Consider the following 27,784-nt stretch of genomic DNA (forward strand, 5'->3'; position numbering starts at 1 on the left):
TCTGGCAATTGAAAAATCACTGTGCAGTTTTTGTTTGTTTGTTTGTTTTACTCCTTTAAACTATCTTCAGTGAGTTCACTAGTAAATCACTCATGATTTTCATCATGAAAATAAATTACAACTAACTGCAAAGGTAATGTCAAAATGAAGAATATTCTCCACACTGACCCCACTGACTCAACTCAAGAGGTATTATTGGAGGCCTACTTTATAAACAGGCTTCAGATTTTCATACCAGATTCTAAACATGCTGAAATTTTAACACATCTTAGTCCTTTTTCAAGTAGCTGTTTTTAATTGGCTTTTTAAATGCCTTTCAAATAAATGACAATCCAAGATGCTTTCATTCTCATTTTCATTCTTGGAATTTTAAGGTATAATACCAGAATATAAAATAAGATTATGGTTTGTATTCACATACTTGCTCCTAGAAACAGAGTCCCCATCATACTGCCACAAAATCCAATGCTTTTTGATGTTACAGACATCTTTAGACATTAACTAGAAATTACCATGTAACAGACTAGAGAATATTAAATGTGTGTCTTCCCAGAAGAACTCTCAATAGAAAATTTGGTAGCTAAAAGAAAAAGGAAGATGAAACGGAAATGCTGCAAATGTATACTTGATTACCTTAGTAATGTACAACACAATGACTAAATCCTGGGAACAGCTTTTCATAACTAAATAATGCCTAAGTCATCTAGTACCTAAGAAAACAGTAAATGGAAACCTTAACATTCAGAAAAAGCAAATTTTGTATGATCTGTGACAAGCAAACCATAAGCAGCAAAAACACTTAATAACAGCAATAGTATTATTGCTACAATATTAGTAATGTTTACATCCCTAGCCAAAATAGAGATCATTCCTTACTGGATTTCCTTCCAGGTTTCCAAAAGAAAGGGTATACATTGTCACAGATAGGTACTTTAAGTCTCTATACAGTTCTTCCCCCTACCCAAATAAATACAAAAATGTCAGCCATCTGGCAACCCAATTATCAAAGAAAAGCTGCAATGGAGAATTTTAAAAAGAACAAAAGGGTCACACTCACGTGTCTCCTGAAATCACACTGTTTTACTACTAGGTTCAAATTTAATACAATCACTCCCATGTCATCTTCTAAACTGTTTGGATCTTCCAATTTTAAAATATGTTCAGTCGTCCTGTAAGCAAAAAGCAACAAAGGATGGTAGCACTTATTGGTAGTACTTTATAGCCTTAGAATACATCAGGAGCTTATGATAAAAATCTCCTACCCCTGAACAGGGGTGAGACACAAGTTAAAAAAAGCACCAGGTTCAGTGAAAATAAACCAACCATCTTCAGGGGTAGAGAAACTGTTTGGCATCGCCTAATTCAACAGTCGGTCAACTGATTCTTCTCCCCTACTGCCCAAAGAAAATGTAAATACTTGTTTTAATTTTAAGGTAAGTAGGTTAATGAACACGAAAGTACAAAATTCAATACACCTTTTAGGTTATGTTACAGAAGATGTAATATCTGACCAATATATATTTGGGAGCTAAAACGCAAAAATTATAGAAAAACTCACATTTTAAAGCACTCTTTCATTTATTCTGATTTTGTCATTTGATTATCTTGAGTTCCCTCTAAAATTCACTAATAACAACTAGATGGTAAAATTACAATACCTGTTAAGCTCAAGATCACTCAGAACGACAAATGCAGAACCCATGAAATCAGATGTAGTTAAATCTCGATCATACACCTACAAAGAAGAAGGGGGGCAGTAACACACATTAATATGGCAAACCAACTGAGTATATCAAAGTATGGATAAATGCAATAGGCTGGGAATTTTGAATTCGGTCTTCTAGATCTAAAAATAATTTGCACAGTATAAAGAAGAATTTAACCAAGCTGATGGGGAGAACAAAATTATTCAAACCTGTGCATTTTGCTTACTATGGCCAAAATAACAGAAAATACTTTTAAGGCAGTATTCATATGCATTAAGATATTATGCACAATGGACCACTCTCTGTAGTTTAAATGGTCTCTCATTAAAATTTAGTATTTTCCGCAGTGAGCAAATCTGCCAATTAAATAGAAATTTGCTAAATATTCTATAGCAATCCCATCCTGCACTCAACTCATGCAGTTTTAACCCAGATGTTAGAGCAATTGGTGCTTACAACCGGTAGCTTAAAGCTCTCTGAGAAAGGCTTTAGTATTTGTCACCACTGCACTGGCAGTAATATTTCTTCCACATTCAGTAAGTTTAAATACAATCAATGGAGATATTATTTTCACTCTGCTAGATCTGAGAGTAACTTACAGTTTGACCAAGGGTATAAAGAATCCCTTCCATACTTATATTTTTAAGCCAGTGCTTAGGAATGATACAAGAATGAATTTGGGGAAGTTGACTTTTAAGAGGGCGCAGATGGCTGAGAAATAAATGTTTTTAATAAAAGAGCAGATTCGAAAGTCATCTGGGATTACCTTCACACGCAGCTTTTGATCAAGGCTTTGTATTGGCAATAAGACTACTTCGTCCCAAACTGGGTTCAAGTTCTTATATATGACTTTACTTTTGTACAGAGTCTTCCCATTCAGCTTAAATTTCACATAGGGATCACTCGTGCCTTTAAATGAAAAAGAGAGCAAGACAGGTTTTTAAAATATACGTAAAAAGCCTAGGATCTCCATTAAATAAAGATTCTTTCCACGCTCTCCAGGCTCAAAGCACTTCACTGAGCACACCCAGAACAAATGTCTCCCTGCACAGAGACTGAAGGCCCCAGAGGTGGAGAGGGGAGAGAAGTGAAACAATCTGGGGTAAATGACTGATTCTTCTTTGCCTTTCCTGGTAGAATATAAATGGGCTCCTTGAGCTTTTTCTGTTTGGTTTCATTGTGGGTATGTCATCACTCTCCTACCTACAAAAAATTCAAGAAATAAAATCCACCAGCACCAGCCAAGCATCTCAGGAGTCCTGGGGAGAAGCCCACTCCTCCTAAGAATGGCAGTGAGTCAGTGAAAATGGAAAGAAACCATTTTCAAACATTTGGCCAGATGGCTGACTCAACAGAACCCTGTACTTTATAATATAATCATAATAAATCAATCAATCCCTGGAACCACCAACTCAGAAGCCTGGGGACTCGGACCCCAGAACCAGGGGTGTAGAGATTAAACTGACAAAGTTGCCATTCTTTGCCCCACCCTCCGCACCTGCGGTAAAGTAGAGAACATTGTCTCCCCCTGGCGAGCTGAACGCCCCTCAACAAGGCCCTCCGACCCGCTGGCCTCGGGCCAACACCCTTGACCTGCTGCCTCTTCCCGGGAAGCTTTGAAAAGGAAAGAATAATGTCCCGCTATAGCCACTATGTCCAAAGCAGAAAGAAGGGCCGATGATGGACCCTTCTCCACATTTTTCAGATCAGTTGAGGAAAAAAACATGCCCACAAACATAATACCAGGATTAATGTGTTGTGCAAGTATGCCATCATACTCAGGACACAGAACAGTGACTGGGACAGACTTGCACATGACTACCTAGTGAAGGATGAAGAAAGGAGGCACAAATAAATGAATAATCCACGAGGGCATGAATGAAGGCTAGCCGATAATGCTACAAAGAAAGGAAAAAAATCTAATTTGGGGAGGTATGCTGGTATAATTCATCGTGAACCAGACTCTGAATAAGTGCTCAAAGACCAACAGTCTTGTTCACTGACACATTCCAGGTACCTTGGACAATGCCCAACAGAGGCCTCCACAGATTTACTGACATGAGTTCTCGATATTAAAGTCAAGCCAATGTAGTCTAAGAATATTACATCAAAAATTAATTAGGCTACTCTGTCACAAACATTTCCAACTCGTTAATACCCACCAAGAATTACTTCAATCATTTTTTTTTTTTTTCAGCTCTTTCTGAGGTTTCTGCAGGACGGAAAACTCCTGAACATGAATGCATTCTTATACTAACTATTCTAACTGAGGGTCACATCACTTGGGGGCAAGATAATACACATTGGCTAAAAGTCTTAACAGAGTAACCAAGGTATCATTTGGATAATTCAGCCATTCCAGTATGGCAAGGCTGCTAACTTTAAAACAAAGAAATCAAGTTACAAATATACACATATACATATTCGACACTCACGTTTTAAGTTTGGCAACAAAGGGGCAGAAACCCAGCAGTCTATACTTTAAACCTGGACACACACGTACTCGCACACACTTCAGCAGCAATTCTGAGCAGGACAGTAAAAATGAAGGCATTCCCAGCCATTCAGCGGAATAGTCACTAGTGAGTCAGTAATCTGTCCACACCCCCTCTTTGAGAGTACAAGAGAACACCTGCGGCAAGTCAGATTTTAACAGTCATTCTGATATATATAGATTAAAAAAAAAAAAGTGGGGGGAAAACTCTAATGAAAAGAGGCCTTTAATTAAATGAAATTGTCACTCTGGGACCAGGCCTTCATGCTTGTCAGCGTTCTCTCAAAATAAACATCTCAAAACCAGGCCTCGGTGGTGTCACTTTCTCACAGGCAAAGCATACTGGGTAATCCCCAGGCATCTTGACAGCTACATAATGTTCAAACTGTTTCACGGGTGAATGGCAGCAGTTGCGTGAAAGAAAATATTAATGTCTGGAATTAATAGAAAAAGGGACCAGGGTTTACAAAGCCAAACAAGGAACCAGGGTGTCAAGCGAGTACAGCGTTAATTGTTAGGGAAAATTTGAGAAGGGGGGGCAGGGGGCACGTAGTGATTTTTTCTCTCTGAGCCTAAGTGCCTCACTGTCAGGCAAGTGACATCTTAACTAGGCAGGTTCTGAAAAGGGGTCGCGGCTCAGGAATGCAATGCCCAGATTATACAAATGATGAGATGACACCTGAATGGGTGGACTTTAACCTTTTTTTCACAGGGCGCTTCATAAACAATGAGTCTCCTTGGCATAAAGAGGTAGTGTGGAACTTTGGGAGGAGAATGAAACTAGGAGGCCGGAGACAGTGCCTCTCTCCTGGGGTCGCCACCCGTTCTGCCATGTGGACTCAACAGAGTCACGGAGCCTCAAATTTAGAATATGTAGCCATCACACATCCAGAGCCGGAGCTTCCTGCTCCCGTGCAAAAGGTACTGTGGTTCTGTGTGTGCTGAGACAGACTGACAGCCACTCACTGGTCCTCCAGAAATGCTGTGCCGGTTCACACTCCCGACAACAACGCGCGACAGTCCTTATTCCTGCACGTGATGCTATGGATGGTCACGCCTCCCTTGACCCTGTACCTGTCAGGCCTGCTAACATCACTCACATGCCACAAACACAGGTTGCCTCAGAGCATGGCTCAGTGTTACTGAGTACTAAGGGGGATGGCAAAGGAAAATGAACCCCAGAGCCTTTTCTTCTGTACCTGGCGGGCAGCAGGCAGATGCTATATATAACCCAAGGTCCAAGAGGTAAGTGTCAAAATAGAATAGAACTTGGGGGGTATGCTAGTTCACAGGCTGGAAAGGTTTGCTCCAGCTGGGGTATCAGTGGAGGCTGAAATAAACGAGATGGGAATTGAAACATGGGCCGATCTGGCCAAGCGGAAAAGGACTGAGGCCATGTGGGCTGGAGGAACTGGCACTGAAAGGGGAAAGAGGCCAAAATGACTAGATCTGTGCGGTGCCAAGCAAGCATTTCAATTCATCCAGAAATTAAGGGGATAAAATGTATAATGAGAAAGTTAAAAACCCCGGTTTTGAGTCAGACTGAAGTGCCTTAAGAGTCACAAAATAAGGAGTTAAGTTTTTGTTCTGTAAGAAATATAGGGTAGTTTTGGTTTTCCTGTTCTCATTTTTAAAATTTTTTAACAAGTGTAATACATGGTCATGATTCTGAAAGGTATGAAATGAAAACTCTCCACCCTCTTAATCTTTCCTCATTCCCATTCCTCATATGCACCAGTTTCTTGAGTGTCTTACAGGAAAAAATACAAGAATTGTTTTTTAACTCGAATGTAATCATAATAAATGCACTGGACTCCGTGCTTTCACAACTAAAGTACCTTGAAGCTCTGTTCACATCAGCAATACAGATTCACCAGTTTTTCTTTTTCTTTTATCAAATGCGTACATTTTCATTGTGTTCTTGTATCTTAATTTATGTAACTAGTTACCAAATAATAAACATTTACATCACTTCCAATTTTTTTTTTTTTTTACTAGCACAAACAATACTACAACAAGCACCCTTGTATGACTATCCCTGAGTTCATATGTGATTATATTCAAAACGAACAGCAGGGCTTCCCTGGTGGCGCAGTGGTTGGGGGTCCGCCTGCCAGTGCGGGGCACATGAGTTTGGGCCCTGGTCAGGGGAGATCCCACATGCTGCGTAGCGGCTGGGCCCGTGTGCCATGGCTGCTGAGACTGCTCTCTAGAGCCCGTGTGCCACAACTACTGAGCCCACGTGCCACAGCTGCTGAAGCCCATGCACCTTGAGCCTGTGCCCCGCGGCGAGAGAGGCCACCGCGATGAGAGGCCCGCATACCGTGGCGGGGGTTGGCCCCCTCTCGCCAGGGCTGGAGAGGGCCCGTGTAGTGGCGGAGACCCAATACAGCCAAAAAAAATAAAATAAAATAAATAAATTTATTTAAAAAAAAAAACTGCAGGGCAAATGAATGTGTCTTTTCTGGTTCTGACAGCCATTGTCAAATTGTTCTTCCAAAGTCTGTCAAAATTTACACTTCCACCAAGAGTATACGTTTTGTATTTTTTTCTTTACATGCTCACCAATATTTGATGTCATAAATCTTTACTTTGAAAAACTGGCAGGTAAAAAAAATAGTATCTCCATTTTTCTCTATCATTAACATTTAGAGTAAAGCTTAGGATCTTTCATATTTTAGTGACCTACATTTGTCTTTCTTAGTCAGGGAAATTCTCACTGATATCATTTACCCATTTTTCTATGGGCTCAAGGTTTTGTCTTTTGCTTATGGATTTGAATGAGCCCTTAATTATGGAAAGCAGCCATTGGCTGTAAATCTTGTCATACTTTGTTTAGACTTACCTTACTTCTTGCAATAAGTTATTTCCATTTTTATTTAGGCAAATTAACCAGTTTTATTTATGGCACTGCTGTTTAACATTCTACTTAGAAGAATTTTTCTCACTAAAGGATTTTCAGTTAGTTCAGCCATGTTTCTTTCCACTGATTTTGCAGCTTTTCGTTTTTTACACTTAAGTCTTTGGTCCATCTGGAATTATTTTAGTGTGAGAGGGAAGGAAATTCAGGTTTACTTATGAGTAGGAGAGTAAAATGATCAGAGCCACGCTTCAGAAATATAAATCTGGCAGCAGCTTATAATTTAGAAGGAAGAAGAAAAAGGCTAAAGCGAAGAAACCTGGTAGTTGAGATAACACAGCACCGGGGAGTTGAGGAGACAGCTATACCCAAACTATAAGAAGCACCGATCCAGGGTTTCACAAAGCATGATCCATGGAACACTCATACCTCGAGGTGCTCCACGGACTGAAAGGGTTATGTCATCAAAACCACTGGGAAAAGCTGTTTACTCTTTCCTTACTTGGAACCTCCCTATGTAGAGTAAAATATTAAACACTGCTAAGAACTGTATTAATGACAAACAAGCAATAATAAAAGCAGCTTAAAACTTTTCTACTCTGTATTTCATAAAATTATTTAAATATAGAAAACATTTTACTTGGGCCACCTATGAACGTAATATTAAACTCCTCCAAATCAAAGCTCTGGAAGGTGAGATGCATGCCCAGAGTTGCCTAATATGCATGGTAGGTGAATTATATGAAGATATGATAAATGAATAAACTTTGAAGTAAGATGGGCATGGTGGATTAAACTCCCAGACCTTCCTTTCAGTAACTGTATAACCTTAAGTATCATAATTTCCTCAAGCCTTACCATCTTCACCTGCAGATGGAAAAATGCCAGCTTTGCAGAATTATCTTGAGAACTGAATGAACCACTATACTTCGGTAACAAGAGGCTCCAAACATTTACATAGTATGTGCTTCTATTTATAGTATTACTACTCAATTAATTTAAAAGGGGAGAGTGTGTAACAATGTATGCAGTCCTAATTAAATATGCATTTACTTTATTTTAGCTGTACAAGTAACATGCACTGATAATTTGTCTCTATATGTCCCTTCTAAAGGTGTGATGTTTATAACCCCTTCTGTCTTCAAAAGTTGAACAGAAAATTCCTTATGTTATCTACTTCTCACAGGGATCCCATGTGGTTTGGGAAAATTTCATGAAACAATCTGAGCTGTTCTTGGAAGGAATGGGCCGTTTAAAATCTGAAAGTCACTAAGTATTCATGAGTACTAGCTACTGCCCCACCTACAGTCCTAAGGGGATTCATTAGGATTTCAGAGAACTTTGCAGGTATAATCTTATGAAAATAACAGGCAGCTCAATAAGAAGGACACATAACTCAAGTTTATCATCAGGAGAGAGTCATCAAGAACCATCATATTTGAAGATTCTGTTCTCTTGGCATTCGATTTATCAACCCAAGGGGCTATTACCGGATTGAGTGTGTTATGGAAAAGATGGGCAGTATTAACAGGTGAAGTGGTTGAATAGAACAGATAAAATCACATGGACTGGCTCAAGAACTAGCCCAATATGCAAATAAGATACATCTGTAATGAAACTCCAATTACCAACACCTTCTCTTTGCTTTTTCTAGTATAACAGCTCATGGCCATGGTAGTAGAAAAAGCAGAAAGTCAAGATTAATTAAAAAAAAAGAAAGAAAGAAAGAAAGAAAGAAAGAAAGAAAGAAAGAAAGAAAGAAAGAAAGAAAGAAAGAAAATTGCCACCATCTAGAAAAGCTTACTATCTTGGTATGCACCGAGACTTTACACACACAAACTTTCCACAAAAAGGAATCAGCCTTCATGTTGTATTCTTTTACCTGCCTTCTTCAGTCAATAACACATCTGTCCCCTTCCATGCCCATAAGTATATTTCTATAAATCAGTTTAATGGTCATTTATGTATCTATTTGTGTGTGTGTGTGTGTGTGTATATATATATATATATATATACACACACGTATGCACTATATCATATAGTTTATGTACTATATCATATAGGTTTTTAAAACTAGCATTCCTAATTTAAACTAAAAATCCAATGCATTGAATGCGAAAGCTGTATTTGTAGACAAAACCTAGTTATTTGTCACCAGCAAAGCTCATTTGCCAAGTTAAAAACTTCAACCATATAGCGTCTCCAAAAGAAACGTGGTCTTAAGCTAGAAAAGTTTCCTAATTAAATGCATTTCTCAGAGTTGTTGTTTGTTTATGAAAGGAAATGATCTCCATAATTTTACACAAAGTTCACATTTTGTAATACCTGAGAACTTTTCTCAGGGGATATTAAGAGTTCAGTTTCAAGTCAATAATATTTACTAAGTCTTTAGGGAAACTGAGATACACATAGATGAATTCATTCTGCATAAAAAGTATTTGAACACATATGAAAAGCATAAATTTGACTTTTTTCCTATCCTCTGGCTTAAGAGTAATAAGATTCATTATATTTATACACATATCTTTAGACTCTTTGCAATATATATACCTATTTGGAATGTTTCTTCTTGCCAGAAAAAGAAGTAAATCTGAGTTGCTTTCATATGGGATCCATAAGTTCTGACTTTCTCCAAGGGTGGCTAAATAAGAGCCAGACGTGATTTCAGAAAACAAGCGAGTGATGATTTTTCAACAGCTGCTGCTGCCCTCTAGCAGTTACACTGAGATTTCCAGAGCAAGCCATGTCCAATTGCAGCTTTCTTAACAGACCCCTTCAGAAACCATAATGGGCCTTATGGAAACTCAAGGGCATTTTTCCTCAGTCCCATGGGACAGGAGAAACAACTTTCCCTTTATAGAGCACAGTCTACTTTACTTAAGAGAGCAGGAGATTCAAGTCGAGCAGAATTCCAAGCCAGGCTTTATCTACTACAATTAAATGAAGGGAACATGCACATTCCCCTTCTCCTGTACATGGTGGCTACATGCTTCGGTTTTTTTGGTACCAGCCTCAGAAGAACAGTTTCCTCCCAGACCATCTACAGGCCTTGCTGGCCACCTTCTGTCACTTAGCACATCCTGGTTGAACCACTCCTGAACTTTTCTCCCAGTGAGATTGACTCCCCTCCTCTTGGGGAGCCCACCATGGACAACAGTTCAGCGGCACCTTGTACAAGGCTTGCCCACGGCTGGACCCTGTGATGTAGTGTACCAAATTCACCAAAATCCTTTTTTTTTTTTTTTTTTTCGCAGTACGCGGGCCTCTCACTGTTGTGGCGTCTCCCGTTGCGGAGCACAGGCTCCGGACGCGCAGGCTCAGCGGCCATGGCTCACGGGCCCAGCCACTCCGCGGCATGTGGGATCCTCCCGGACCGGGGCACGAACCCGTGTCCCCTGCATTGGCAGGCGGACTCTCAACCACTGCGCCACCAGGGAAGCCCAAAATCCATTTTTTTGAAAGATCATCCAGTGGCCAACTTACAGTGAGATTGAGGATCTGAATTTACCAATTTTACCAAAACTTGCTTATTTTAACTATTTATAAAGTTTTACCAAAACTGTTTATTTTGACTATTTTTAAAGTTTGTATAGAATAAACAAGGGGAATTAAGAGAGCTGTGGGGAGTGAGGTCCTCATGGGGCCTTCAGATTCTCCCCCTGTACCATGCTCCCCACAAAACTTCCTTCACCCCACCCACCCCACCCCAAGACTTCCCTACCTGCCCTACTCTCTGCCTGCTCACCACCTCCATTCCCCCTTATATTCTTTTTCTGTCTTTAGTCATCCCCTTTGTGGGATCTTCAGCTTAGGCCAGGCCATGTCCATTCCTTTCTATCATTTTCTTTGGCCTGAGACAAATTAAATATTATTTAAGATGCTGTTCTGGCTTTGTCTTCAGAGCCGATTAACTAATATGACCCAGAGACCTTCCAAAGTTTTTTTTTTGTTTGTTTGTTTGTTTTGTTTGTTTTGGGGGTACGTGGGCCTCTCACTGTCGTGGCCTTTCCCATTGCGGAGCACAGGCTCCGGACACGCAGGCTCAGCGGCCATGGCTCACGGGCCCAGCCGCTCCGCGGCATGTGGGATCTTCCCAGACTGGGGCACAAACCCATGTCCCCTGCATCGGCAGGCGGACTCCCAACCACTGCGCCACCAGGGAAGCCCCAAAGTTGTTTTTAAAAGTTCTCATCCAATGTTATACACTTAATTTTCTAAATAGATGAATGAAAAACATTGTCAATATACTGATGGATTCAGTAAATGGGCCATTTGGTGAGTAATTGAACAAACTGGCTTTTGTTGAAGTGGTCACTAAGAAGAGATGCCTGCACCCCTATCCTTGATGAGGTGATCAGAAGTACACAGGGGTGTAAACTCGGCTCCCCATCCCTGTTGCGGGACCTTGGCAGGCTACCAAAACCCATCAAGTGGAGGAAATCCAACTGCTACCTGAGTTTCAGGATGGGTGTTTGCATCTTTAAAGTTTCAAGTTTGCTAATGAATGAGCATCTTTCTGAATAAGCTGACGAGATGTGTCTTCGTTGCTCCCACACAAGCACACCAATGATCGAGCGCCATCTGGTGCTCAGAGTAGGTACTCCAATGTGAAGCAAAGCCCCAATTTTTGCAAAATAAAAAGTATTGACTGTGACCCTTCAGTACAGTACAACTGTGATGTGGTGCTGGCACTGGAACAAAACAACACATCCATAGGAATCAAAGAGAAATCCAAAACGCAGACCCTCATATGGACTGCATTTTAATACCCAATTAAAAAGTGGCCATCAAATCATTAGGGAAAGGAAAATTTAGTCCTAGTTAATTAAATACCCATTTGGCAAAAAGTAAAACTAAGTTCCGACTCTGGGCCAAGAAATCAAAATAAACTTGATACAGATCAAAGAGATTAATGAAAAAAATGTAAAAACAGACAGAAAAGAATATAGGTTAATGCATCTCTCTCAAGAGAGAAAAGGCCTTTCAAGGTACAAAAGCATAGGACGCAAGGAAGAAAGGAAACTCTCCAGAATAAAATTGTAAGACTGGAAAAGAGGTTTGCAACAAAAACTTTATAAACAAAATTAAAAGGCAAATGACAACGTAGAAAAATATGCATGAATATATCCAGGAACCAGGAGAATAAGCCACAGAGATAGATGGAGTTGGCTGTGTACAAAAGAGAAGCAAATATCTCTTAACCAAATATATCTCAGGGTCCAAATTTCTCTGCATAAATTAAAACAAAACCAAGACGATACTTCTTCTTTATCAAAATTGACATAGATAATCTACACACAGTGGAGTTGAGAAACGGGAAGTGGAACACTCATATGCTCCTGGTGGGTGAGCACAATAGAGGTGTTTCTCAAGAGTGAACGGGCAATTCTTGAGAAAGTAGAATCTTGAGATGTCAGATCATGTGACAGAAAACAGCCAATTCACTGCAATAAATGACTTGCAAAGAAATAAAGTTTGACACACAGATGTAGGCACAAGAATGTGTTCTGTAGCATTATTACTAGTAATTAAAATCTGGAATGATAACCTAAACCAGCACATTAAATAAACAAAGAAAGGTGTACTACTGCTTTTAATTTCTTCTCAAAATAGAACTTCTAAAATACAGAAAAATATATATATGTGAAGCAAAAATAGCAAATCATCAAGTAATTTGAAGTCAGAGCCTATTTTACTTTAGAACTCAGTATTTTTTTAAAAATCAGATCTGTGTAGTACATTCAGTAAAAAATTCCAATAAGTAATGACCTACTGGGATGACTTCATCCACACCAAGCTTTCCCATGTTGGTCGCTATGAAACTTGAGGGGCATCTTCTGAGTCAAATTTAAGATGAAGAAAATAAAACCATCAATTCACAATGGGGTTCTTATTCAAATAATGCACCCTTAAAAACTAGTGTCTCTTTCATTTCTGCTGTTGCACTGACAAGAAATCAGGAACTGGTCTCAGAAAACAACCTTAACCAACCCTTTGCCTTGCTGGCAGTGGGCAGGGGGTGAGGAGTACAAAATCTAAAGAGAGGGCTTCCCTGGTGGCGCAGTGGTTGAGAGTCCGCCTGACGATGTAGGGGACACAGGTTCGTGCCCCGGTCCGGGAAGATCCCACATGCTGCGGAGCGGCTGCGCCCGTGAGCCATGGCCGCTGAGCCTGCGCATCCGGAGCCTGTGCTCCGCAACGGGAGAAGCCACAACAGTGAGAGGCCCACGTACCGCAAAAAAAAAAAGAAAAAAAAAAATCTAAAGAGAAAAACAAGAGGTATGCAAACGGTGGGACAAATTATCAAGAAACTGGGAAGAAGGGCCCTAATAAAATTGGCGGAAATGCCACAAGTCATTGCCTTTCCCAGAGGGAAAACACAGAAATAAAACCGAAAGGAGAATAACTAGAACCAGACACAGCAATAATAATAGCTCGTGGCCACTGTACATGGCTATGTCACCCCTCCCACACACACATCCCCATAAGCACACACACCAGGTTAAACCCCATAATCACTGCTGGATGATGTCTGAGCTGGTATTCAAACTCAGATGGTCTGTGCCCCGAGTCTGTGACTCTGACCCACTGTCCAGTGCCCCCAACACTTCCCATCCTAGCACAGACAAGGTCATCTGTGTTGGGCAGCAAAGAGTATACCGAAGAGACTGCTGAGGGGCTGGCCCAAGCCCACAGAGCTGTCCGGAGGCACAGGGGTGAACCCTCAGTGCATCCCATTCACAGCACACCTGCTGGGAAGCTACACGGCTGCTCCTCAGCATATAACACAGAGTTCTAGAAACATCCAGCCTGTCCCCCAATCACAGCTGCAATGAGGAGAATGTTCCTCTCTAGGTCTAATACAAGAGCATTCTTTCCTTTTTAAAGAAGAAATATATAATCATAGAAATGATACAATCTTTAAAATCAGCCTACTAAATCGCAAGGCAAACAGGACCCAAATCAGAGGTGCCTGACATTTGAACATTTTGGTAGCAGTTTCGTAATTTATTAAACCCCTATTGCATGGAAACTTTTCACACTAGTGGGAGATCTTTAAATTTTTTTGTCTAAACCATCCCTTTCAAATAGGAAAATGACTTATCCAATGCATTCTTCCTATAATCTGCAAAAGTACCTGTCCCTGCTCTAAAAACAGCTGTCCCAGTCTACCTGGGCTGGGATTAGAGAACCGTTTGCTGGATGAATGGGTCACGAATTGTCATTGCCTAAAACTCACATCAAGAAGACAACCATGAACCCTCAGCCCTCCGGCCTACAGCTGAAGTGATGTGTACGCCCTAGTGATGTTGCAGTGAACTCCTGCAGTGGACTTTTCTTTCCCTTTTGCAGTATTGAAATGTGGCCACCAGAGGGCATCAGCAACCTAGTATGCTAGTGCACAGCAGGACACTATGCAACCACCCTTCACATCAACGGAAAACACAGGGTTTCAATGAAAGGGCTGTTGTTTTCCAGGAATTAATGCTCCGGGATTTAAGCTTTGAGTGGAGCATTTTTTCCAAGACAAGAGGCCTCCGCATGTCACATGGTGCTCATGCCAGGCCTAGAAAACAGGGCTGCTGGCATTAGCAATACCAGTTGGAGGACACCAAAATACTTCCTTGGCCACATTCCCTTTCATGGGACACTGAGCCAGGGTTCAACACTCTCTATATGTCAACCAAACTGTGAAGCAGTTAGACTTAAAGTGAATTGGTCCTTTTTTTGTTATTGAGCTGTATGAGCTGCTTGTAAATTTTGGAGATTAATCCTTTGTCAGTTGCTTCATTTGCAAATATTTTCTCCCATTTAATTCAAAAACAGTCATGTACCAAAATGTTCATTGCAGCTCTATTTACAATAACCAGGAGATGGAAGCAACCTAAGTGTCCATCATCGGATTAATGGATAAAGAAGATGTGGCTTATATATACAATGGAATATTACTCAGCCATAAAAAGAAACGAAATTGAGTTATTTGTAGTGAGGTGGATGGACCTAGAGTCTGTCATACAGAGTGAAGTAAGTCAGAAAGAGAAAGACAAATACCGTATGGTAACACATATATATATGGAATCTAAGAAAAAAAAAATGTCATGAAGAACCTACGGGTAAGATGGGAATAAAGACATAGATCTACTAGAGAATGGACTTGAGGACATGGGGAGGGGGAGGGGTAAGCTGTGACAAAGTGAGAGAGTGGCATGGACATATATACACTACCAAACGTAAGGTAGATAGCTAGTGGGAAGCAGCCGCATGGCACAGGGAGATCAGCTCCATGCTTTGTGACCACCTAGAGGGGTGGGATAGGAAGGGTGGGAGAGAGGGAGACGCAAGAGGGAAGAGATATGGGAACATATGTATATGTATAACTGATTCACTTTGTTATAAAGCAGAAACTAACACACCATTGTAAAGCAATTATACTCCAATAAAGATGTAAATAAATAAATTAATTAATTAATAAAATAAAATAAAATAAAATGAGTTGGTCCTACCACATTCCTTCTGCTTTACCAATCTCGAAATTATGGCCCCCCAAGAGTTAACCAGACAATGGCTCAGACGGAGAACTTAATACAGGTGTCTGGTTTGGTCAAAAACAATACAGTCTGTAGAACCTCCCAGAAAAAGAGTGGGAAGGAAACGGGAAATATAAAGAAGTAAAAGGAAGAAGCTGGAATGAGGGAGAGGAGTGGAAAGATAGAGCAAAGGAAACTTAGGTGACAGAAAAGGAGGGAATGTGTGACCAGCAGACAGGCAACAGGGAATAACCGGGACAGAGCAGAGAGACAGGGAGGGCTCGGGTTTTCTCCTAGAGATGGCTTGGGAAGATGGGCTTCAGGAAATGCCTGGGCATTTTACAGCATCCAAGTAAGGCTCATTCCTAGAAAGACCACTGTAGCAACCCAAGTGGCCCAGCAAAGCAAAAAAAAAAAAAAAAAAAAAGAGGTTGTTTAGCACAGAACTCTCCAACAGTGGGTCAAGTCTAGTCAAAGCTGAAGGACTACACACCAGGGAATTGAAGAGAAATTCCTGAGGAACTGGAAAATGACCTGTAAGAGGCAATCTTCTCAACGTGGCCACAGTTCCAGAGGGACCTCATCAAAACCTCTCAGTGCTCCATGATACTGGTCTTACATCCACAGTGACTCATAGATGGCCGACATGTTCATGACAGCGAGGTGAGTTACCGCTTAGTCACTCACTAACTCCAGTTCTGTGGGTTTTGCTGGGTTTACTCAGTGCGCGCACACACACACACACACACACACACACACACACACACACACGCCCCTATCTATCTATTCTGTACAAGGGATAGAGGAGCTGACAGCTAAAGACCCTGGGATGCTCTGGGTGGTGACTACATAACAGTACGTTCCTGACACCATCGCTAGACCTGTACATTGTTTAGAATTAGCAACTTCCCAGTAAAACAAACTTCACCAAATCTCCCAGAAAATCTCAAAATCACAACTTGATAGTCTACTTAACAAACCAGCCCTGTGTTTGAAGCCAGAGAAGTGAGAGATTTAGATAAAATGTTCACAGCACTCTTTACACCAGGGAAGGCCATCGTCCAGCCCCTAGCTGATGGATTCATAACCCTGTGAGAAGTTGGGGGGATCCCTGTTTCTGAGAGGCTCTCCTCCTTCTTTCTGGATGGGCCAAGTGACAAAGTTTCCAGTCCTTAATCACAAACTCTATAAGGGCCTTTGAACATCCTTACTTTAGGTACGTCAGAAACATCTTTTCCTGAGAGAGATATGATGACTTTTTACTTTACTGCCCAGTGAAAATATAGGGGGGGGGGAAATGACTTTTTACTGCCCAACATCTCTAGATTTTTCTGCAGTATTTTATGTCACATTACTGAGATGTTTTCCAGATACTTCATTTGAAAACATGAGCTTCACAACTTGATCACTTTCTCATTAGCTTATACCTCCTTATTTTAAATAAAGAAGTACTTGGCTACTCTAAAAAGCAGCTTCTCCAAGAGAAAATCCTAAATCAGATCATGAAATTCTAGACTGAGGTCAGCAAATTTTGGACATGGGTAAAATCCAGCCTTGTGCCTGTTTTTATAAATAAAGTTGTACTGGAGCATGGTCACGTCCACTGGTTTACATATTATCTATGGTTGTTTGGTCACTAGACCAGCAGAGTAACTGTCACTAAGTTTATGGACCTATGCCCCATAAACTCTAAAATATTCATTTCTGTCTCTGTACAGAAAAGGTTTGCCAACCCATGTTCCAGATGGAATGTTACCTACGCAGCAATGATTATGTAATAATCCAAAGAAAATGTTGACCTCTTCCCTCAGCAGGGAATGATTCATCAAAAAAAATTTTTTTTCCTCCCTAAAAATTCACAAACAGTGATGGCACAATTGGGTTAAATATCCTGGAGCGGGTCCTCTGTAGTCAACGGTGCAACACATTTCAACAACACTTTTGAGTCATCCCTATCATAAGTGAAATCAATATTTGATTAAATTGATTATATTTTAGACAAATATAAAATACATGATTGAATATATGTAAAATAAAACATAAATCAACCCCTATGCTGAAAACAGGGCATACAGAGAGAGCACAAGGGTACTGACAAATTAACCCAAACTAAGAGCCAAGTGTCCAAGGTCACTGATGGGAAAGCTGACACGGATCACAGGAACCAGCTCTGCAGTGGGAGTCAGGATCATGGGCCAAGTTCATTATCATTATTCATTAATTACCATAACACACACACTATCATTTATTGACTATTTTCTCTATGTACGGCACTATGTTATATACACTTTCCTTTTTTCAGTTCTTACAACTACATTATAAGGCAAGCTACATCATGCCCATTTTGCAGATGGGTAAATTCCACTTGAGAGTGAGTGAGTCGCCATCAGAAACCACAAGCCAAGAAGTAGATTGTAATGTCTCATTCCTCCTCTTGTCCCCCAGAAACACCCATTCTGGTGAGTCCTGCCTCAGCCACTGCCTCCCTGCAAGTCCCTGGTCAAGTCACTTAGTCTCTGTACTTCAATCACCTGAATTAGGACTTCTGTTAAATGGGTTGCTTGTATGTAAGTCTTTTTTTTCTGGACTCTATCACTAGGTCCCAGTCGAGTACCAGTGTGAGGTTCATCTCACTAAAGGGACTGAATAAATGCTTGCTGAGTCAAGGTGTGAGTGAAGGAACTCTGTTCCCTCCTGGGAAGATGTTTTCCCTTTCACGATAGTCTCTAATACTCCTTGTCTTTAAGTCTGGCACTTAAGTTGGATTTCCCTAATGAAGAACGAAAATGTATGAAAAGCATTCTATGTATAAACCTCCAGTATGGCACAGTAGGGCATACGAAGATGAATAAAACGGTTACCCAGCTAATATAGCACGAATAGTAACAGGGATGACCAGGCATTTATCCAATTGAGGGTAAAGGTGTATGGTTTATAGAGGTAAAATTTTCATAGGACCGAGATGACAGGGAGCTTATGTCCGTGAAAAACATAAAAGACTAGATAGAAATGCCATGTGAATAGATCTTGAAGGATATTTAGTACTGAAACTATCGGCTATCGATCCCATATCCAGAGAATCGGAGAACATGTGATACAGCATAGTGTAAATTCATAGATAATTCACAAGTCCTTTTATATTTGGTACTTTAGCACATCACACCGTTCTCTGGACCTAATTATGTTAATGAGGTGAATACCACGTGAAATTATGTTCAGAGAATACAACTTGAGTAAGAGAGCAAATGCATAATGAGGTCCGGCCCCAAGAAAAGAAAACGCTGTGTCTAATCGGGAATTGAAACTCTCCCTACCAGAAGAAGCACGTGGTTCTGCTCAAGTGCTACCACCCAGTGTCTAGAGCAGTGGTCCTCACAAGGTGGTTCCTGGACCAGCTGCATCGTGATCACTTGGGAACTTGTCAGAAATGTCAGTTCTCGGGCCACACCCCAGACCTACTGAATCAGAACCTCTGGGGGTGGGCAATGTGTATTTTCATAAGCCCTCTAGGTTGTTCTGATACTCACTCAAATTTGAGAACTACTGGCCGAAAGGACTGTCCTGGATAAAATTCTGAGGGTGGGCTGGGCTCCATAGAAAATACTGGCATAGCGATAAGCCATGTCAGTCCGGGGCAAAGGAGGCAAGCACAGGTGCCAGTGACTATGATCCCTGCACAAATCAACAGTGGGCACCAAACATGCCCTGATCACTACCTTAATACTTGCGAAAATCGAGCACTCATGAACACAGTCACAGTAAGGAAGGCACACCACACTGCAAAGTCTAGAAGAAGCACTTGCTGAGAGGGGGATGTTTTCTTAATAGATAATGATTAACCTTCCCAATAAATAAGAGACAGGAACAATGTTACTGGTTATAAAAGAAATAGGTGCTAAAACAGGTTATGATCTAGATGCCTTACTAGGTATTTATCCTTGGATTATATTAGGTTGACACAAGATAAAGCCAAATGTCATATGATGCTTAACTCTGATGAAACTACAAAGATAGAGATGGTATTGACGGGATTAGAGCACAGATTACAGTCTCTCCTTTGGCCCTGAAGCAGCGAGGTGTGGAGTAGCACACAAAAACCCTATTGTTTCGGTCATTTTCTGATGTAGGCAATGGCTCCCCCGTCATCTGCCAAGTTTACTGACTGTCTCCTGAGTATCTGTTGTAAGGGCACTGGTGTGATATATCAAGGGTGGTGTGGCCAGATCACTCACATCAATTAGGGATAAATAATCAGAACAGATGGCAAAACTGGAAAAGGGGCAGCTGGCCCTGGAAGAGGTCCAAGGCCTGGGCACAGCCCTGAAGTTACATACTATGTTGGAGCTTTCCAAAAATTTACAACAGGACATGTATTTTAAAGGTTTAGAGCACTTTCTTTCCAGTAAAGTTAAATGCGCTCTCTGTGGAACACACTTCCAATCTCCAGATAAACTGTCCCAAATCGAGCTCCATAATGATCATCATTTGACAGAAGCATCCGCTGGACACTGCAGGTTCTGAGCAAAAGTCAGGATATTTGTGGGCAGGCACCTCACTCTAGTTTATGATCGTGTCCCTCAGATGTGATTTCAGGTACAAAATGCTATCTGCCCCAAATCATTCAAAATAACATTAAGAGAGCCATCTATTAAGATGCAGACATTTATAATAACAGTACACAATGACAGCACACAAGAAGTGGCACAACTGATGGATAAGAAATTATAACTTTGACAGAAAACACTATTTACCAACAAACAGAAAGTGGAATTTGTTCACCATTTTGAAATCCTGAGAAATTACGAAAAGACTGAGAGAGAGAGAAAGAGACAGAAAAGAGAAAGATAGTAATTTCGTTTTTAAAAAGTGGGCATATGCAGATCTAAAAGATGGAAGTTGGTGAGATCAGATTGATGGAAGAACCCACAGTCCAAAACAGAGCAGTAGAAAGTCACAGCAGAAAAAGTTTCAGGGGCAGAGGTGGGCCAAGAGGATAGGATGGCAGGTGAACCAGGGATGCTCCAGCTTGGAGGCAGTGGATACAGGAAGCAGAAGATGGCCTGAGCAAGTACCATGGTGACTGCTTGGCACAGCACACATAGAGCAGCTGGATGGCCCAGCACTGCCCTGTCCCTTTGGTGCCGAGCAGTGACCAGCAAAGGCACCTGCAAGCAGGAAACGTGAGTGTGGGCAGGAAGCCATTGAGGAAGGTTTTCCATGACGGGGCATCACCAGGAGCCGGCCTGAACGACTGGCTCTCCCTGTCTGGCTGCATGTCCCAACCCTGCTTATGCTCAGTGAAGTCAGGACACAGTAAGTAAGAACAGCATCCATAGATGGCAACAGGGACACACAAATAGAAAGAGGAGTGGAAAACACAACCCAAGGATATCCGAGGGAGAAAGCACCAAACAGGAGATTTTCAACGTATACTTAATGCTCTCAAAGCTGATGGCAACCTCTCATGCATGAAATAACCTGTTCTAAAAATGAAAAAAGCCAACTCAAAAGATGAACAGAATATCACAATGGTCATAACAACTGACGAGAAAACAGTGAGCTGGAAGGCCCGGCTGAGGAATTCTTCCTGAAAAAAAAAAAGTAATGGCAATAATGAGGAAGAAAAAGTAAGAGACACAGAAGACAAATGGAAGGGAGACCCCTCCTCCGTTTCACAGTTTTTCCAAAACAAAGTAGAGAGGAACTAGCAGGACAGACTGGCAAAGACCTGGAGAAAGACACAAAATTCTTTAGAATAAAAAGGTCCTACCTACTAAAAGAAATAAATGAAAAGAGACAACAAAGGAAAAACAGACATATTTACCTGTAATGAGATGTAAAACCTCTGAAGGACAAAAGAGGCCATAAAAATGAGGGGTAAACAGCAGACTGGCAAAGAACAATTGCAACAAACGAATGGTGAAAATTTGAAAGACTCACAAAAATTTAGAAGGAAAAGCTCAATGGAAAACTGGGCAAAGGATACAGAGAGCCATTCACAGGAGAGGAACTACAAAGGGCCATGTTCATCACCATCATGATCCACGAAGCACAACTTAAAACAAGTGGACACTTGACCTAGAAGATTGCCAAAAACTAAGCAGAGTGATAAAAGGAAATATTCAATGGTGACAAGGTAGGGAATACATAACCATAGTGTAGGAGAGGACATACTCTGAACCTTTTAGGGGGCCATGTACCAGTATCTCTTACATTTGAAAATGTGCATCTTCAGGATCCTGTAATTGCATTTCTAGGTTCTGTCCTGAGCTGCTCACAATAGTTAACTTTTATTAAGTGCCAGAAGCCCAACAAGTTTTAAGTCACTACCTTCAATCCTCCTAAAAGCCTATAAGGTAGGTCATTACTAATGTTCTTGTTTTACAGATGGGGAACCTCAGTCACAGGGGGATCCAGGAGAATTTCTTAAATCAAATGGCAATAAATGGAAAAAACTGAGCCCAGGCAGTCTGGCTCCACTGTCTGCTCTTAAACATACACTATTTTAAATCTAAGATATATTCTTATCTGTGTATGGAGCCATACACAGTATGTTTATTACAGCATCATTTATATGGCTGATAAAGTAAGAAAAAACAACTATGATCAGCAGAGAAACAGATATTTAACACAGCATACTATGGAATACTATTAGTATTTAAAAGGAGGGAGATATAGTTATGTGGAAAAGCATGGAAAATCTTTAATTCATATTGTAAAGTTTAAAAAAACTTAGTGCAGAATATGGAATATGCAGAATAATACTGCAGAATAACGATATTAAAATATCACTTTAATTAAGAAATATACGTGTGTGTAAATGCACAGAAAGAGGTAGCAAAGGTGAACAGATCAATCACATATGTTATAACATCATAACAGATGTTATCCAGAGGGAGGGGAGTCCAGGGGGATTTCAGGGCAGGAAGGAGGGTGGTTCAAAGGGCATTTCCATCTATGCGTATGTTTGCTAACTTAGATCAAGAATGTATTTATGTATTTCTCATGGACAATTAAACTAGGATCAAGGAAACATTTTCTTTAGCAGTTGTTAGATACCAGCCATAAAGCACTTACAGCGATCTTATTTCATTCTACAATAACTTTATGTGATCATCAATATTTGATTATTATTAATCATAAAAAAAGGACAGTAAGATTCCATGTGTTTCAATAACTCAATGCAAATACCTTGATACCTGGAGAAGCTCAGATTTGAGCTCCAGTCTAGCACCAGCCATGCTGAGATGGAAAAAGGTGACTAGCAAGGTTGACAGGAGAGTTGAGAGGAAGAGGTCTGCAGGCTACCAAGGGCGCCCAGAGCCAGGCCTTACCACAGCGATCCCGGACCACCAGGTTCCGGCCTTCTTTCAGGTGGATGGTGAGGAGGTAGGCGAAAGGGTTTGGCAGGTTACTCAAGCCGTCGCCGGCTTCCCCGAGAGTCTGCACAGATGGAGAAGCCATTGAAGTCAGTTGTCTTAGGCCCAAGAAACAGAATGTCAGAAACACTTCTTCATTTAAGGAAAAAAGATGATCACTGTAATGGCGAATCTGTGAGCGTCATCCTCCACTCCCACCCACCCATGTCGATGACATGGTTACACTGTTCTTTATCCTTCTCCCCAGTGGGATTCTATGAGAATTCATGACAATAGCTTCACAGTATTAACTTCCCAAGAAGAAGCAGGTAAGTTGCATGCCGACATCTGACATCCCCCTAAACTCACCCATGCCCTGCAGGATCCTTATCCTACAGCTCCCAGTGGAGGACCCAGAGAGGATATACAATGCAGAAGTCCAGCTATGGGGCGGGGTCCCACGACCCTGGTCCACACCTCTCAGCTCGGATGTGCGATGTCTCCCTCCTCTTCTCCCCTCAGCCCACCAACCCCCATCAGTTCAGGTACACCTCCTGCACATGTAACAAAAACACTCCCATTCACAACTACTCAGCTGATCACCTACTAATCCATGTCCAGCCAACATGTGCCCCACACCTGGGTCCATATGGGAGAGGCTTCCTCTCTGCTCTCCTGCCTGTGGCATATTTTTCTTTCACTCCCTGGTCCCCATTATAGTGTTTCCTCCACTTACCCACACAGTCTCACCTCCCACCAAGTTCACTTTTCCTCTCCAGGAATGCATCAACTCCTACAAGCCACAACATCAAATTCGGTTTCTGAATATTTCTTAAACGAATCCAATTCAAGTTTTGAAAAGAGCAAATTTGTGTCTTTTGAGAGAAAAAGTACAAATAAAATGATTTATTGTTCATTTATTTGAATTTCAATGAATCGATCTGTGGCTAAGTCACTCTCCACAGCGTTCTTTTGAAAGTTCCTCGTCCACATTTCAAAGCACATCAAAATGGCTTTGTCTCCTGTACCATCTCACTCAATTTCATGGCTCTGTATTTTTAGAAGAATCTATCCCACTCTGACAAATCAATAGACACTGAATTCATCTTTTCCAGACACAGTTTGCAAGGCCTGTCTTTGTGGGTGGTAACAGTTCAGGATCCTTTAGAAATAAAAGAGGCAAAGATCCAAACATTTGATAAGAAATATTTATAGCATTTACTTTAGTGTTTGTTTTTAAGGAATGTCACTTACAGATAGCTCTTTGAAATGCTGGGATGTCAGAGAAGCATTCAGATCACCACTTCCACAGAGCTTCTGTAAACAAGAAGAAAAAATAATAATAACCCTGCTTTTAAAAAAACCAAAAGAATATCAACCTACAAGGATATCCTTTATCGGGTGTTTCCCTTTGAAGCTGCCATTTGCATAGTCAAATGCAGGCTGCCTTCCGGAGTGTGTGGTAAGTCTCGGCAGTAAAAGGTTGACTCACTGGAGTCCATCTGGCTGCAGCCTCTGCCCTTAGTCATTGATCAGCATGTGGATAAGGCCGATTCTGCTCTCCTGAAGGGCCGCTGAGGCATCTGTAGTTCATCCAAGTCATTAGCGTGCCAGCAACTTTGTCCCAGGGCAGGCAGTGTGAGCAGCAGGGCCATCCTGCCAGGTCCCTCCATCGAGGACCTGCCTGGTCCCCCAGCCATCAAAGAGAAAAGGGCTACCAGGTACCAGAGGCCGGAGTTTATCAGTCTGGTAGGACACATTTCAAATGTGACCACAAAGACCTTCCTCCAACCATAACCTCATGGGTCTAGCAACTGTACAAGAGCCAACCAAAAAGTAAGGAAACGCAACTTCTCAACAAATGATCTCAGACTGGGGGGTGTCTATGTTTCCTACTTAAATATGCCTCTGACAACCTAGGAAATGATGCCACCAGACACTGAAGTGAGCGCAGTTCGGCAGTTAGTATGGGACGCAGTAAACATTTGCATTCTGTCAGGTTTTCTATGTACCAATGTGGGGGTCCAGAGGAGCTCTGGGATTTTATGAAGGTTCTGGGTTAGATGTGAGGATAGCTACCTGCATGGAAAGGCAGAGTGGAAGGGAAGGGATTAAAAGGTCTCCCAGCATTTTAGGGATGTTCCCGTTTGTCGGACACATGAGCCAGGGCTGCTTTCCTGTGGGAAAACATGAGATTTCTCCCTCCAAACAAGGCTGAGTAACTCTGAAGTTATGAAATTTAGATATAGGCAGCAGGCCTGCAGAGATTGCTTAGATGACAATGAAGCTTTGAGGGGGCGAAGATGGGGACCAGATGCACTGTGGTCATTGGTCCTTCCCACCCACAGCAAAGATCAGGGAGATTCTGGCACAATTCAGAGATCCTGCCTGGATGGAAGGCAGGTTGCCTTCCAAGACATTCTCTCTCTGTCTCTCTCTCTCTCATCAAGTGGAGTTCAGGCAGCAACAGAACCTGGATTCTACAACAATAGGGCATTTCTTCAGGCCCTAAGAGGGCTGACAAAGGGCTGCAAACAAGCAGGGCTCTTTGGTCTACCCCCTCTGCAGGCAGTGACACCAAGAAATGCTGCAGCGAGGCAGAAACGAGCCCTGATCACAAGCCGGCGTGGAGCCTCCCAAGCCCTCACCGGGGAGCAGAGAAGCCCTATGGCTGTTGGTATCTGTGTTTCTCCCATCACATCTGCCCCTTTCTCCCAGTCCCAGCTCGAATGTCCCTTTACTATGAATACATTTCATTCAATTCAAATTCACACAGGACCCAGGGTGATTTCAGACACTTGGACCTTTCTCTAAGGACCCCAGCACTTCAGTCACTGGTGCCCCCTGGCTCTGGAAGGATCACCACTGCCCAGCTGGGCAAAGAGCCCTCACTCTCAATGTGGGCTCGACCTGACAGCGGACAAGGAAGGAGGCAGCTGGGCCTCTGTTGGTCACCTTCCCATCCATTTCCTGGTCGGTACCTCCTACTTGTGTTATGTGTAAAATGACGCCCGGGGAAGTGGGACAGGACGGCCTGAAGACCGCTCTATGATGACAATCAAATCTTACTCAACTCTCCCAATTTCAAAAGATTTCTCCTCATGCCTTTTACACTATTACTCTCCTTATGATTATCTCCTGGAAGCTCAGCGATTCCTCTTCTGCCTGATTTGCAAAACCCAAAATACTCCGATCAGGTCTTCATGTGCAGAACCAACAAGTAACATCAGCTGTCTGATCTTCTGCAGCCTGATCACCCCGTTAGTGTCTCCAGTTTTATGAAATGAATCAACGTTCCACTTAACCAATCCTGTTTGAAGGCAGTTCTGTAAAACTGCCAGTGTTGGGATCAGAATTCCTGTTTAAAGTGCACGGTCCCGTATCTTCTACTGTCACCTTCTGCTGTCAAACAGAAGAGTGAATGTTTCTTAAAAACCATCACTCCTCAGACCAACACACCATACACACTCTCCCAAGGGAGCCTCCCTGTACTTAATGATCACGTTCATTCAGTGCCAAAATAAGCCCACATCACCACCATCATTTACACACTATCAAAAATGAACACGGAGCTTTTATTCAAATACTCAATAAGTCTTCCACTTAGAACAACGTGGACACTAAATGTGAAGAATGACATTAATTCAACATTATGGCTCGTTTTACTCACAGAAGTCACAGAACTTAAAGTTATGATTCCCACAGCCGCCGTAACTGTCACACGCCGTGTATACACATCGAGGAAGGAAAGTGATCACCATAAAGAAGCCAGGAAAGGCTACAGCAGTACAGGAGTACCGGGTTACAGCTGCTGGGGGACACATAACTTTGAGTATTCCCGACACTCTGCATGGAACTGAAGGTATTATTCACTGAGTGGAAGTTACATTATTTTCAGCTTCTTTGTAAACCTAGTAACTACATCACTGAATTTTTCATTAAAAAAGTACAATTAGTATTTTTCTTGCAGGAATCCCTGGTATCTGTCATCATGAGAAGATTTTTTTTTTGATGTTCTCAATGAGCAAAATCAAGCACTCTAATTTTTCTTTTTAAATTTTACTTTAAAAAATTAATACACAGTGAAATTGACTTTTTACATGTGTGTACAACGCGATGACTTTTTTACACATGTATACATTTGTGTAACTACCACTACTATTGGGACATAAAACAGTTCCCCCAAAAAACTCCTGCATGCAATCCTGTTATCATATTGTTCCCTCACCCCTAATCCATGGCAGTCATTGACCTGTCCTCATCCTGTAGCTTCATCTTTTTCCATAATGTCATATAAATGGAATACATGCAGACTTGACACTGACTGACATCTTTCACTTGGCCCAATGCCTTTGAAATCCATTCAAGTTGGCAACTGTATAGTTCTTTTTTTTAACTACTGAATAGTATTCCATCATTATGAGTGTACCATAGTTTGTTTATCCGTTAAGCACTGGTTTTAACCATTTTAAACAAATGTTTCCAAGGACGTACTCAGGAAAAGACAAATAATCTTGAATATCATCAATGCTGAGAAGTCTTAATATGACAAAACTCTCTAATTATACATAAACATTCAGAAACTCAGCATTAACATGTTGGCATGAGGCTAGTCATCTCTCACACAACTCTCACTGTTACCTTTTAGATAAGTGGGATTTGTGTGTGTGTGTGTGTGTGTGTGTGTGTGTGTATTTAATGACAGCAAATTTATATTGCTATTTCCATTTTATCTTGCTAAGGTGAAATTCATGGGAAGGTATGTAAATACATACAAGGTAATACATACAAGACTGCAAATGTATTAACATGAGGAAATACCAGAATGGATGGATCAA

At 41.4% G+C, this 27,784-nt stretch overlaps 1 protein-coding gene across 4 annotated transcripts in view; it reads right to left on the bottom strand.

The window, feature by feature from the left end:
- Window positions 1-27,784, bottom strand: part of MCTP2 (multiple C2 and transmembrane domain containing 2) — a 190,845-nt gene that overhangs the window by 145,442 nt on the left and 17,619 nt on the right. For all 4 annotated transcript variants that reach the window (XM_065872663.1, XM_065872662.1, XM_065872661.1 and 1 more), the window contains exons 2-6: window positions 24,201-24,263; window positions 22,923-23,031; window positions 2,473-2,615; window positions 1,659-1,735; window positions 1,058-1,169 (exon numbers count right to left, since the gene is read on the bottom strand). In XM_065872663.1, the coding sequence (XP_065728735.1) occupies window positions 1,058-1,169; window positions 1,659-1,735; window positions 2,473-2,615; window positions 22,923-23,031; window positions 24,201-24,263 (504 nt within the window). The remainder of the gene's footprint in view (window positions 1-1,057; window positions 1,170-1,658; window positions 1,736-2,472; window positions 2,616-22,922; window positions 23,032-24,200; window positions 24,264-27,784) is intronic.

The sequence above is a fragment of the Phocoena phocoena genome, chromosome 2 (genome assembly GCF_963924675.1).
Source record: "Phocoena phocoena chromosome 2, mPhoPho1.1, whole genome shotgun sequence".
NCBI classification, from domain to species: Eukaryota; Metazoa; Chordata; class Mammalia; order Artiodactyla; family Phocoenidae; genus Phocoena; species Phocoena phocoena.